Consider the following 13,418-nt stretch of genomic DNA (forward strand, 5'->3'; position numbering starts at 1 on the left):
CAGTATCTTAGATGCCTATATACAAAAATGCAAGAAGTATGGGTAATAAGCAGGAAGAACTGGAAGTGCTATGACATTATTGGTGTTACTGAAACTTGGTGGGATAATACACACGACTGGAATGTTGGTGTGGATGGGTATAGTTTGCTCAGGAAGGATAGACAGGGGAAAAAGGGAGGAGGTGTTGCCTTATATATTAAAAATGTACACACTTGGACTGAGGTGGAGATGGACATAGGAGACGGAAGTGTGGAGAGTCTCTGGGTTAGGCTAAAAGGGGTAAAAAAAAACGGGTGATGTCATGCTGGGAGTCTACTACAGGCCACCTAATCAGGTGGAAGAGGTGGATGAGGCTTTTTTCAAACAACTAACAAAATCATCCAAAGCCCAAGATTTGGTGGTGATGGGGGACTTCAACTATCCAGGTATATGTTGGGAAAATAACACCGCGGGGCACAGACTATCTAATAAGTTCCTGGACTTCATTGCAGACAACTTTTTATTATAGAAAGTTGAAAAGGCTACTGGGGGGAAGCTGTTCTAGACTTGATTTTAAAAAATAGGGAGGAACTTGTTGAGAATTTGAAAGTAGAAGGAAGCTTGGGTGGAAGTGATCATGAAATCATAGAATTTGCAATTCTAAGGAAGGGTAGAAGGGAGTACAGCAGAATAGAGACAATGGATTTCAGGAAGGCGGATATTGGTAAGCTCAGAGAGCTGATAAGTAAGGTCCCATGGGAATTAAGACTGAGGGGAAAAACAACTGAGGAAAGTTGGCAGTTTTTCAAAGGGACACTATTAAGGGCCCAAAAGCAAGTTATTCCGATGGATAGGAAAGATAGAAAATGTGGCAAAAGACCACCTTGGCTTAACCACGAGATCTTGTGTGACCTACAAAATAAAAAGGCGTCATATAAAAATGGAAACCAGGTCAGATTACAAAGGATGAATATAGGCAAATAACACAGGAATGCAGAGGCAAGATTAGAAAAGCAAAGGCACAAAATGAACTCAAACTAGCTATGGGAATAAAGGGAAACAAGACTACTTTTTATCAATACATTAGAAGCAAGAGGAAGACCAAGGACAGGGTAGGCCCACTGCTCAATGAGGAGGGAGTAACAGTAACGGGAGACTTGGAAATGGCAGAGATGCTTAATGACTTCTTTGTTTCGGTCTTCACTGAGAAGTCTGAAGGAATGTCTAGTATAGTGAATGCTTACGGGAAGAGAGTAGGTTTAGAAGAGAAAATAAAAAAAGAGCAAGTAAAAAATCACTTAGAAAAGTTAGATGCCTGCAAGTCACCAGGGCCTGATGAAATGCATCCTAAGAATACTCAAGGAGTTAACAGAAGAGGTATCTGAGCCTCTGGCTATTATCTTTGGGAAATCATGGGAAACAGGGGAGATTCCAGAAGATTGGAAGGGGGCAAATATAGTGCCCATCTATAAAAAGGGAAATAAAAACAACCCAGGAAACTACAGACCAGTTAGTTTTACTTCTGTGCCAGGGGAGATAATGGAGCAGGTAATTAAAGAAATCATCTGCAAACACTTGGAAGGTGGTAAGGTGATAGGGAATAGCCAGCATGGATTTGTAAAGAACAAATCGTGTCAAACTAATCTGATAGTGTTCTTCGATAGGATAACGAGCCTTGTGGATAAGGGAGAAGCGGTGGATGTGATATACCTAGACTTTAGTAAGGCATTTGATACGGTCTCGCATGATACTCTTATAGATAAACTAGGAAAGTACAATTTAGATGGGGCTACTATAAGGTGGGTGCATAACTGGCTGGATAACCGTACTCAGAGAGTAGTTGTTAATGGCTCCCAATCCTGCTGGAAAGGTATAACAAGTGGGGTTCCGCAGGGGTCTGTTTTGGGACCGGTTCTGTTCAATATCTTCATCAACGATTTAGATGTTGGCATAGAAAGTACGCTTATTAAGTTTGCGGATGATACCAAACTGGGAGGGATTGCAACTGCTTTGGAGGACAGGGTCAAAATTCAAAATGATCTGGACAAATTGGAGAAATGGTCTGAGGTAAACAGGATGAAGTTCAATAAAGATAAATGCAAAGTGCTCCGCCTAGGAAGGAACAATCAGTTTCACACATACAGAATGGGAAGAGACTGTCTAGGAAGGAGTATGGCAGAAAGAGATCTAGGGGTCATAGTAGACCACAAGCTTAATATGAGTGAACAGTGTGATACTGTTGCAAAAAAAGCAAACGTGATTCTGGGATGCATTAACAGGTGTGTTGTAAACAAGACACGAGAAGTCATTCTTCCGCTTTACTCTGCGCTGGTTAGGCCTCAACTGGAGTATTGTGTCCAGTTCTGGGCACCGCATTTCAAGAAAGATGTGGAGAAATTGGAGAGGGTCCAGAGAAGAGCAACAAGAATGATTAAAGGTCTTGAAAACATGACCTATGAAGGAAGGCTGAAGGAATTGGGTTTGTTTAGTTTGGAAAAGAGAAGACTGAGAGGGGACCTGATAGCAGTTTTCAGGTATCTAAAAGGGTGTCATCAGGAGGAGGGAGAAAACTTGTTCACCTTATCCCCCAATGATAGAACAAGAAGCAATGGGCTTAAACTGCAGCAAGGGAGATTTAGGTTGGACATTAGGAAAAAGTTCCTAACTGTCAGGGTAGTTAAACACTGGAATAGATTGCCTAGGGAAGTTGTGGAATCTCCATCTCTGGAGATATTTAAGAGTAGGTTAGATAAACGTCTATTAGGGATGGTCTAGACAGTATTTGGTCCTACCATGAGGGCAGGGGACTGGACTCGATGACCTCTCAAGGTCCCTTCCAGTCCTAGAGTCTATGAGTCTATGAGGAGTGCCCCAAGGCCTAAAATCGGAATTGGGGTTCCACTGTGCCACATGCTCCACAAATACATAAAGCAACATTCTTTGCCCTAAACATATTACAATCTAATTTAAGACAAGACATTACAAGTAACATAAGATAGAAGGAAAGAGAGCACAAGGGTAACAATAATAAGATCACAGGGTTACATGGGTTAGCTAGTGCACAACTTGATTCCAAATCATTTTAACAAATATACATGGCAGTTCTTGCCAGTATTACAACTTCCCACTCTTCTACACTCAAACTAGCAACCACACATAGCGCCCAGCCACCAAGGGTGGCATTAACAGTGACCTTTCAGCACCATTCCATGTCCATTCATTAACATAGACTTCAAAAAATCCATTCACCTACTTGTTAGCGGTGAGTGATAAGACCTGCACCATCAATCTTATGAAGAACTTAATATTTAATTAAAAGGTTTCCATTCCTTATCATTGCAAAGATACCCTAAAGAACCAAATGTAAAGCAACGCAGTTCTATCTTTCTACGTTCACAGACAGGAGCTACACTAGAGCTAACTCTTCCAAGCAGCAGCAGAGTAAAACTAACAAGAATCTGGTTAGTTTTCCTGTAATATGCCAAACTCTGAAATTGATTAAAGTATGGAGGTTACTCTTACTACTCATAGACTCATAGACTCTAGGACTGGAAGGGACCTCGAGAGGTCATCGAGTCCAGTCCCCTGCCCTCATGGCAGGACCAAATACTGTCTAGACCATCCCTGATAGACATTTATCTAACCTACTCTTAAATATCTCCAGCGATGGAGATTCCACAACTTCCCTAGGCAATCTATTCCAGTGTTTAACTACCCTGACAGTTAGGAACTTTTTCCTAATGTCCAACCTAAATCTCCCTTGCTGCAGTTTAAGTCCATTGCTTCTTGTTCTACCATTGGAGGCCAAGGTGAACAAGTTTTCTCCCTCCTCCTGATGACACCCTTTTAGATACCTGAAAACTGCTATCAGGTCCCCTCTCAGTCTTCTCTTTTCCAAACTAAACAAACCCAATTCCTTCAGCCTTCCTTCATAGGTCATGTTCTCAAGACCTTTAATCATTCTTGTTGCTCTTCTCTGGACCCTCTCCAATTTCTCCACATCTTTCTTGAAATGCGGTGCCCAGAACTGGACACAATACTCCAGTTGAGGCCTAACCAGCGCAGAGTAAAGCGGAAGAATGACTTCTCGTGTCTTGTTTACAACACACCTGTTAATGCATCCCAGAATCACGTTTGCTTTTTTTGCAACAGTATCACACTGTTACTTTGGAAAGCAATTAACATCAGCAAGGGCAGGCAAAGGCAAACTTAAATTTTATCAGGCGTCCTCTGGCCAAAAGCCAACACAAATACCCCCACCCCCGAGTAGAGTTCAGGGGCAGCATAGTAATAAGAATTCCAGAAAATTCCGTCTTCCCAGTAGGTCAACAGGCTCTGAGATTCTCATCAGTATACCCGTGGAGCTTACAGATTAGTCCTCCACTCTTGTTTCATATCACTCTACCAAAATGTAAGTCCTCCATTAGACTAACACTGGGGTGGGCAAACTTTTTGGTCTGAGGACCACATCTGGCTGGGGAAATTGTATGCAGGGCCATCAATGTAGGGCTGAGGTGGGGGTTGGAGGTGCACGAGGGAGTGCGGGCTGTGGGAGGGAGTGGGGAGTGCAGAAGGGGGCTCAGGACAGGGGGTTGGGGTGCAAGAGGGGGTGCAGAGTGCAGGAGGGGGTTCAGGACAGGGGGTTGAGGTGCAGGAGGGGTGCGGCAGGGGGCTAAAGGCAGGGGATTGGGGGGTGGGCTCTGGCCCAGCACAGCTTACCTCAAGTGGCTCCAGGGTGGCAGTGGCATGCAAAGGGGCTAAGGCAGGCTGCCTGCCTACCCTGGCCCCACGTCACTCCTGGAAGTGGCCAGCATCTCCAGCAGTGGCTCCTGGGGGTGGGGAAGGTGGCTCCTCTGCGCCCTGCCCTCACCTGTGGGTACCAGCCCCAGAATTCCCATTGGCTGCGGTTCTCCATTCCCAGCCAATGTGTGGGACAGTGCCTGCAGGCAAGGGCACGGAGCCCTCTTCTCCCCCCCCCCACCTCCACCTCGGGCTGCAGGGACGTGATCCTAGCCGCTTCCAGGAACGGCATGGGGCCAGGGGAGGCAGGAAGCCCTGCTGCACCACAGGGCTGGCAATGCCGCAGGCTGGATTGAAAGACCTGATGGGCCGGATCCAGCCCGCAGGCCATAGTTTGCCCTCCCCTGCTATAACAGTTGAACAACTAACTAAGCTTATGTTCTATAAAGCAGCTTAAATAGAGTTTCACACATTATATTTCAAAACAAAAATGATAGACATTAAATTAGTAAGTTATTTCCAATATCTCATTTCACAAAAATAAAAAACCTCTTCTCAGTTTCAACACATCAAAACAATCTTAAAATGACAAGCAGTGATACATGCAACCAGTAAAGTCAAAGGCCTACAGCAGATAGATTTTTACAACCTATATTGGTGAAATTACTCTGAATATTAGTTGAAAAGATATAGAAAGTAAATATCTGCAAAAAGTACCAAGTAGATGATTCTCAATACCTAATGCTATATTAGTACTCATGTTCCAAGTATTGTATAGACATTAACTTGTCTTCTCTCATCAGACACAGCTGTTATTTAATCATTTAGAATGCCTACAATCTATTCACAAGAAACAAGGTCACCTCCAAAGAAAATCTAGACATAGGATTTGCTTAGCTTACACAAAACAGAACCCAGAGAGATCTATTTTTAATATGGACTCTCAAAATGGCCAAGTAAAATGATGCATTACCGCACCACAGCAGTCTGCATACTTACTGTACCTTTTGCTACTCTACAAAAAAATCAATATCACTAGAAAGGTTCACCAGTCTTTCCAACATGCTAAATCTCATCTGCCATGTTCTGGGAGAAATGGGGAGAGAAAACCAAAATAAATAGTTATTTGTTAAATTGGTGTTTAACGATATGTCTAAACTAAAGGTTTCAGGACCTCATGGTCTTCCTGCCCTTGTAATCATAGCAATCTCAAAATGCCTAACTTGTCATTTTATTTTTAATTAGAAAAAAAGTTACATTTAAGGAAAGAAAAAAACAATCTAGGTTTGAAAAGCTGAAATGCTAACATGTCCTGAGTTTTCTAAATTTTAAACAATTTTACAAACTTTAGATAACTATAATACAGAGGGTTAATTTTCTGGGCACAATAGAAATCACTTATATAAGGAACCAAAACAATGGAAACCAGTTCTACAGACATACCACAGACACTTTAATTAATATTAATCTAGGGCAGGATCCTTCAATAAGGAGAGTTTATAACTATATTAATACTGGTAGTCAGCATGTTACACAAAAGTGGATTAAAATAAATAATAATTCTGCTTTTTTTTCCTTCACTCATACCGTGTACAATGTGGGCTTAGCGTGAAAGAGCCATAATACTACTTTGCATTTACTTGGCACTTTACACATTCAAAGCAATGCAGACCATGACTCAATTTTTGATTCACTAGTTTATCTGATACGTTTTCTATCTTCCCTTGTTCCTTAAACTATTTTTCCTGTCAGGATGAATTTACTGTGAATACGCACACAGGTGTGCACTTTCAACAAATGCTGCTACGCCCATAATACTGCATCATGTGCCCCCTAAAACCAGCTTCTAGCCCGTGACCATGACACCCACCTCCACCTCCCAGACTCATCCACCAGACTCCATCAGAGCCATGCCAACCCCAGTTGCCACCTGCAATGTCCCATTCCAGCTTCCCTCTCTTAACCCACATGCACACCCCAAATCTGACTGGCATGCCACATCATGTCCCCTTCCCCGAGAAGCCTCAGCCACACAGCTGTGACGCTTGCCTCACACCGTCTACCTACCCGCAACTCAGGTGCACGCAGCCTCCCTCCCTCGGCATCCTGTCCCGTCTGCCCTACGATGCACCCAGCCAGCCACGCGAGGCAGCACCCCGGGCGCGCCCCCACGCCCTGCACCCCGTAACAGAGCCATAGCCCCCGCCTCACCTGCCCCTTCACTCTGCCACGGGCCCCCGCCCCGCCCCGCCCCGCCCCGCACACACCTGCCCGCTGCCCCGCAAGGCGACCCCCGCCCGCCCGCCCGCCCAGGGGTGGAAGGGGATCCGGCGCGGTGCCCCCTTTACCTTCTCTTTCGCCTCCCTGCAGGCGGCGCCCGGGGCCCTGGCGTCCTGCGGCTCCTTCCCGCCGCCCCCCGCGGGGGCCGCTGACCTCTCGGCGGCGGCCGCCCGGCCGGGCTCCCTCCTGGGGGGCGGCGGGGGCCCCGCTTTCTCCCCCCGGGAGCGGCCCTTCTTCATGGCGGCGGCTCCTCAGCGGCGGCGGAACGGGGGCCCCCGCGGCGCGCGGCCGGCCATGGCCGGGGTGAGTCGCGGAGGGAAGAGCCGAGCCGGCGTCGCCGCGTCGGCAGGGAGCGGAGGGACCAGCCCGGCCGCCGCCTCTCCCTCCTGTCAGGGCGGCCGCGGCGCGGAACGAGCGCGGCGCCAAGCGGCTGCTGCAGCGGCACCGCCCCCTTCCCCTGCTCTCGCGAGAGGCCGGTAGCGCCCCGGCGGGAGGGAGAGCCGGGGCGCGAGACGGCGGGCGAGAAGGGGGCGGTAGCGAGGGCGCGCGACACGGAGACAAGCGAGGGGGAGGAGCCCCGCCCGCGAGGCGCAGCGCGAGGGCGGGAGAGGCGAGGCGGGAGGGGCGCAAGCCAGGATGGGACCGCGGGGGGGGGGGGGCAGTAGCCTCCACCCTCAGTGTCGCCAGCAGCACCCCCCGCGAGCCCCCGACCCCAGTCCTGTCAGTGCAGGGCATAGGCTAAGGGCAGCTGGGCCAGGAGCCAGCCCAGCCATGCCATCCGCTGGCTACCGTGTGCCCAGGTCATGGAACAACAACTGAATGGGGGGGGGGGGTACCATGCCAGTCAGCGCGGCCATTCTTGGACCAGCATTCGACAGCATGGCACATGGGCAACTCTCCCAAGCACCTGCCTTCTACAACAGAATCTGAGCTTTCCTTACAGAAAAGGGTTGGTCTCTAGCTGTTGTCAGAGCAAGGGAAACCTTAGAAACATGCCTAAAGTGTACCCAAAGTAGCAGCCTATTCCAGAGTCTAGAACAATGGGTCTGAGAGATCTGAACTGTCTCATTCACCTTAACTCACATGCCCAGTGATGATAAATTTAAGTATCGATATTGTTAGCTATTTCATTACTCAGGAAAGGGTATAACAAAGAAGAGCAGCTCGTAAGAGCTGTACCATCCACTGTGAGTGTAGTCTTGTAACACCATCAGTAGCTGGGCATTTGGGAGATACCTAGAGTGACCAGACAGCAAATGTGAAAAATCGGGATGGGGGTGGGGGGTAAGAGGCTTCTCTATAAGAAAAAGACTCAAAAATTGAGACTGTCCCTATAAAATCAGGACATCTGGTCATCCTAGAGATATCACCACCTTTTAAAATCTCAAGAAGGAGCCACACTCAAGGAGCCTAATAGGACGCAGTCTGACTGAGGGGAAACCAAGCCCCAGGAGTCCAGCATAGCCCCTGGGCATATTCAAATAACACTGAAGGGGAGCCAAGATCAAGGAGCCCAGTGGAGCAGACACATAATCATATATTTTGAACATCTATACAATCTACTATGAGTAGTCTCTTATTTTGGTAATTTGTATGGACATAGTTTACTGTGTGGGTGGAATTTGGAAAAGTAGCACCTTTTTTTTAACCCCTGCCAAACAATAACAGAATAATAAAACAACAGGAGCAATTTTGTTCTATTATACCTAGTCCATTACATGTATTGGTAGATGTTAGGACCCCATTCATCTGTAGACAACTCCAAGTACCGTACTTTGTAAGAGGATGCAGATCAGGAATTTTCAAAAAAACAGAGACAAGCAACAGTTGTCCACCACATTTTATGGCCCAGTGTTTCTTACAGAAAGACACGAACACGAAACAAATGAAATGGAGTTCACCATCTCTCTACTGGAAAAAAATGAACTGTACGATTCATTCTCAAGACATAACCAGACCATATATCCTTAACTCTTCATCTCCTGTCTCATTTGAGCTAGTCATAGCCATATAAGCTTGTAAACACTTTTGCCTTTAAATATTAACTGAATTTTGAGGCTATAATATGCCTGTTTCTGGAGTGATATGCAGAAAAAGCAGCCTTCAAAGTCAGTGTATTTTCTGTAGTGCCACAGACAAATCAGGATGCATTCCATTGCTGTGAAAAATAGTCCTTTCTTCCGCTTTGCCCTGCTGAAAATGTTTGTATGTCTTTGGCCTGGAGACATAGATGTTATAAATTCTCTTTTTTTTTAATAGAAACAGCAGCAGAATAAATGTTGTAATGATTTATTGATGTAAATGAGTGGGAGCTTTTTTAAATTATTCTTGAGAATGTTTAAATTCTTGTTGAAAGTTATTCCATTTTAATGATGGATTAATGACAGCAATCCCTTTTAATCATAATTGTATAAGATTAAGATAAGACAGTCGTTTTAGAAATTCCCATCTGGGAATCTTGTCCTCAGCAACCATAAATGAAGCACATTCCTGTAGTCTTGGGTTGCCTGTGTTAATATTAGTCTATTAGGATGGCATGATGCCTGTTCATAAAGCAGTTGGATCCTTGCCCTAGAGTAGGGGTGGCCAACCTATGGCTCCAGAGCCACCTGCGACTCTTCAGAAGTTAACATGCAGCTCCTTGTATAGGCACCGACTCCAGGGCTGCAGCTACAGGTGCCAACTTTCCAATGTGGCAGGGGGTGCTCACTGCTCAACCCCTGGCTCTGCCACAGGCCTGGCCCCTACTCTACCCCTTCCCATACTCTCCTCTTAGCCTGCCGTGCCCTCACTCCTCCCCCTCTCCCCTAGAGTCTCCTGCACACCACAAAACAGCTCATTGGGAGGTGCAGGGAAACGCTGATTGGCCGGGCTGCTGGTGGGTGGGAGGCACTGGGACCAGGGGGCAGGGAGCTGATGGGGGGCTGCTGATGTACTAGTGTGGCTCTTTGGCAATGTACATTGGTAAATTCTGGCTTCTTCTCAGGCTCAGATTGGCCACCCCTGCCCTAGAGCATAGGTGCCAGTCAGTTAGGAGTTTAGCGAATGTGACAGACCCAAACCAGTGGGGTACAGGAGTTTGGTCCTCTTGGTATCCAGGAGGTGGGTGGGCGAAGCCCGCCTACTTCTAAAGAACCTCCCCCCAGCCTAAGGGGAGAATCCACAGGTCCATGACCCCAAATAAATACAGGGGAGAACTAATGAAAAAACAGGATCGGGAGTGAGGTCATAGGGCTAAACGAAGGGAATCTGATGGGGACACCGAGCAGAGAACCCCAGACAACGCCCACTGCTCCTCGAAAGCGTCAAGGGAGCCAGTGGACGCCGCCCAGAGGAACTCTGCCTGGATGCGTGAACGGACGGAGGAGCCACAGTTGCAGGAAATCCCGTTGGCCAACCTCCTCTCCCTGGTTTTGTAGATGGCTAGTTTGGCCAGGGCCAAGAGGAGGTTGACAAGGAGATCCCGTGTCTTTGTGGGCCCACAGATGGGGAGTGCGTAGATAAACAGGTGAGGGGAAAAGTGCAACCAAAAATGCAATAAAAGGTTCGAGAGGAGCAGGAACAGGCGCTGCAATCTGGCGCACTCTAAATAAATGTGTGCCAGGGTCTCTTTCATGCCACAAAAAGGGCAGGTGTTGGGGATGGGTAAACCGTGCCAAGTACACACCCGTGCTCATGGCCCCGTGAAGGAGCCGCCAACTGACATCCCCGGCAGGCCTCGGGACCAGGGCAGAGTAGAAGCTGGCCCACCGAGACCTCTCACCCTTGAGAGGTGGCAGGAGGTCCCACCATTTGGTATCAGGGCGGGATGCGAGGGTGAGGTAGTGGAGAGTGTGGAGCACGAGCGTGTACAGGTTTTTCTGTGGCACGACCTGGAACAGAACTGGCTGCAGATCATGCAGCCGGCTCAAAGTGAAAGAGTGAGGGGGCCAATTGGGTCCACGGGCCAGGGGCCTGATGAAAATGTCCACAGGGCCTGGGGTGGAGGGTGGGCAGGGCGTGCCCTCTCGCAGGACCTGGTCGAGGTAAGTTCAAGCAGCAGGCAGTAAAGCAGCCCTCACCTCCTGAAGTACGCATGGGGGAGCACGAGGTCTGGAGAGCCCCATGCGCTGAGCGAGCGTCAGGGGATCCAGCCAGTCTCCCAGTACGTAGTCCAGGAGGTCTCCGACCCTGGTGACTCCCACCAAGACCAGCCTCTGGCGCACTGCAGGGTACTCTGCCACCTGCACACGAAGCTAGGGATTGTGTAGCAGGGGCTCCGCGAGGAGATCGGCCCCCACAGTGGCCACCATGGACCTGATCATTGAAAAGAGCTTCCAGGTCCGGAGGAGGTCTTGGTAGAAGACCAGCAGCTCGGAGAGGTCTCGCGGAAGACCTCTCGGATGGAGGTAAAAGAGCTGCTGGTCGTATCGGAGCCCTCGGAAGCGGTGGAGGAAGGCATGTGCCAATACACTCCACACCGGACTACCTGCACCATACAGGAGTCTCTGCAGGGCCTGGAGGCGGAAGACATGGACCTGAGTGTGTAGGCATTTCAGGCTCTGTCCTCCCTCCTCCAGGGGCAGGTGGAGGACCCCTGCAGAGACCCAGTGCCTCCCTGGCCAAAAGAACTCCAGAATCGTTGTCCGGAGGTTGGCCAGGAAACCCAGGGCCGGGACTAGGGTGTTGAGCCGGTACCAGAGCATGGACAGGACCAGTTGAGTGAGCACCAGCACCCTCCCTCAAAGGGAGAGGCACCAGAGTAGTCTCATCCATTTCCGGAGCTGCTCCGTCACCCTGCCCTCTAAACCGTGCCAGTACTCCGGTGGAGATGGATGCGTTGCAGAAAGGTAAACGCCGAGATAGAGCAGCGGACCCACGCTCCACCGGATGGCCTGAAGCGCAGGTGGGAGGGACCTCACCTGCCACCTGTCCCCGACCACCAGGCCAGAGCTCTTGACCCAGTTGACTCGGGCGGAGGAGGCTGCTGAGTAGATGGCCTGGCAAGCCTCCACCCGCACCAAGTCGCCCAGGTCCTGGACCAGGAGGAGCACATCATCGGCGTACGCCGACAGGACCAGCCGCAACTCCGGCTCTCAAAGCACCAAACCCGTCAGCCTCTGACGGAGGAGACAGAGGAAGGGCTCGATTGCCAGAGCGAACAGCTGAACCGAGAGGGGATACCCCTGCCGCACTCCTCACCCGAAGCTGACCGGCTCAGTCAGGGTCCAGTTGAGCCTGACCAGACACTCCGCAGAAGCTTACAGCACCTGGAGAAAACCCACAAACCGGGGTCTGAAGCCGAACGCTCGCAGAGTGCTCAAGAGATACCCATGGTCCACCCTGTCAAACACCTTCTCCTGATCCAGGGACAAGAGGGCGAATGACAGACCATCCCTACACCCTAATTCCAGAAGGTCCCGGACCAGATACAGGTTATCAAAGATCGTGCAGCCCGGGACGGTGTAGGTCTGGTCTGGGTGGATCACGTCCGCCAGCACGGACCCTAGCCGCATCGAGATGGCCTTCGCAATGATTTTGTAGTCCATGCTGAGGAGCGAGACGGGACGCCAATTCCGTAAGTCGCGGAGGTCCCCCCTCTTCGGCAATAAGGCGAGCACAGCTCGCCTGCACAAGAGAGGGAGGACCCCACCCTGCAAAGACCCCGTCCCAGACGGTGACCAGATCTGGGCCGAGGACGTCCCAGAACACGCAGTAGAACTCCATGGTCAGCCCGTCCATGCCCGGAGATTTATTGGTGGGCATGCGACGGAGGGCTTCCGAGAACTCGGCCAGAGTGAGAGGCAGCTCTAGCCGGTCCTGGTTGCCCGTGCTGACCGTCAGGAGTCCGTCCCAGAGCACTCTGCAAGTGTTAGGATCGGTCGGATCCGGGGAGAAAAGAGTCGCATAGAAGGCCTTGACCCTCTCGCACATCTCCGCCGGATCCGTGAGGGGGGTGCCTTCCTCCGCCAGGAGGCAGATGACGTGCTTCTTGGCCCCCCTCCTTTTCTCCAGGGCATAGAAGAAGCGGGAGCCACGATCCATCTCTCGAAGGAGGCGGATGCGGGATCGAACAAAGGCACCCCAGGCCCAATGGTCTTCGAGGGCCCGGAGCTCCTCCCGCTTCTCCCGGCACGCTCTGCAGAGGGATGAATCCTTGGGGCTGGTGGCCAGATGCCTCTCCAGCTCCAAGACCTCCCGTTCCAACTGCCCTATCGCCACATCCCTCTGTCGGCTGGCACCCCAGATGTAGTCACAGCAGAAGAGCCGGGCGCACACCTTCCCCAGATCCCACCACCGCCGAGCCAAGGGAAAGGTGCGCCCAGGGCCGTCCTTAGGCATAGGCAACATAGGCAGCTGCATAGGGCACCTGAAAATTTGGGGCACCACTGGGTCTTAGTGTCCACCCTCTTGTTTTCCTATCCCTGTTCTGACCCTTC

The 13,418-nt window shown here is 50.1% G+C and overlaps 1 protein-coding gene and 1 long non-coding RNA gene across 6 annotated transcripts in view; one reads left to right on the forward strand and one right to left on the reverse strand.

Annotated features, from left to right (window-relative positions):
* MAST2 (microtubule associated serine/threonine kinase 2) overlaps positions 1-7,279 on the reverse strand; it is a 363,010-nt gene extending 355,731 nt beyond the window's left edge. For 2 of the 5 annotated variants that reach the window (XM_030572260.1, XM_030572259.1), the window contains exon 1: positions 7,068-7,275. In XM_030572260.1, coding sequence (XP_030428120.1) covers positions 7,068-7,238 — 171 coding nt within the window. In that variant the 5' untranslated portion in view covers positions 7,239-7,275. Of the gene's footprint in view, positions 1-7,067 lie in introns of all 5 variants that reach the window. The other 3 variants (XM_030572262.1, XM_030572261.1, XM_030572265.1) reach the window with 2 other exon arrangements.
* On the forward strand, positions 7,262-9,288 carry LOC115656040. The gene is made up of 2 exons (XR_004001568.1): positions 7,262-7,302; positions 8,864-9,288. It is a non-coding gene; the product is annotated as an uncharacterized LOC115656040 (long non-coding RNA).
* The last annotated feature ends 4,130 nt before the right edge of the window (positions 9,289-13,418 follow it).

Source organism: Gopherus evgoodei, chromosome 8 (assembly GCF_007399415.2).
Source record: "Gopherus evgoodei ecotype Sinaloan lineage chromosome 8, rGopEvg1_v1.p, whole genome shotgun sequence".
Taxonomy (NCBI): Eukaryota; Metazoa; Chordata; order Testudines; family Testudinidae; genus Gopherus; species Gopherus evgoodei.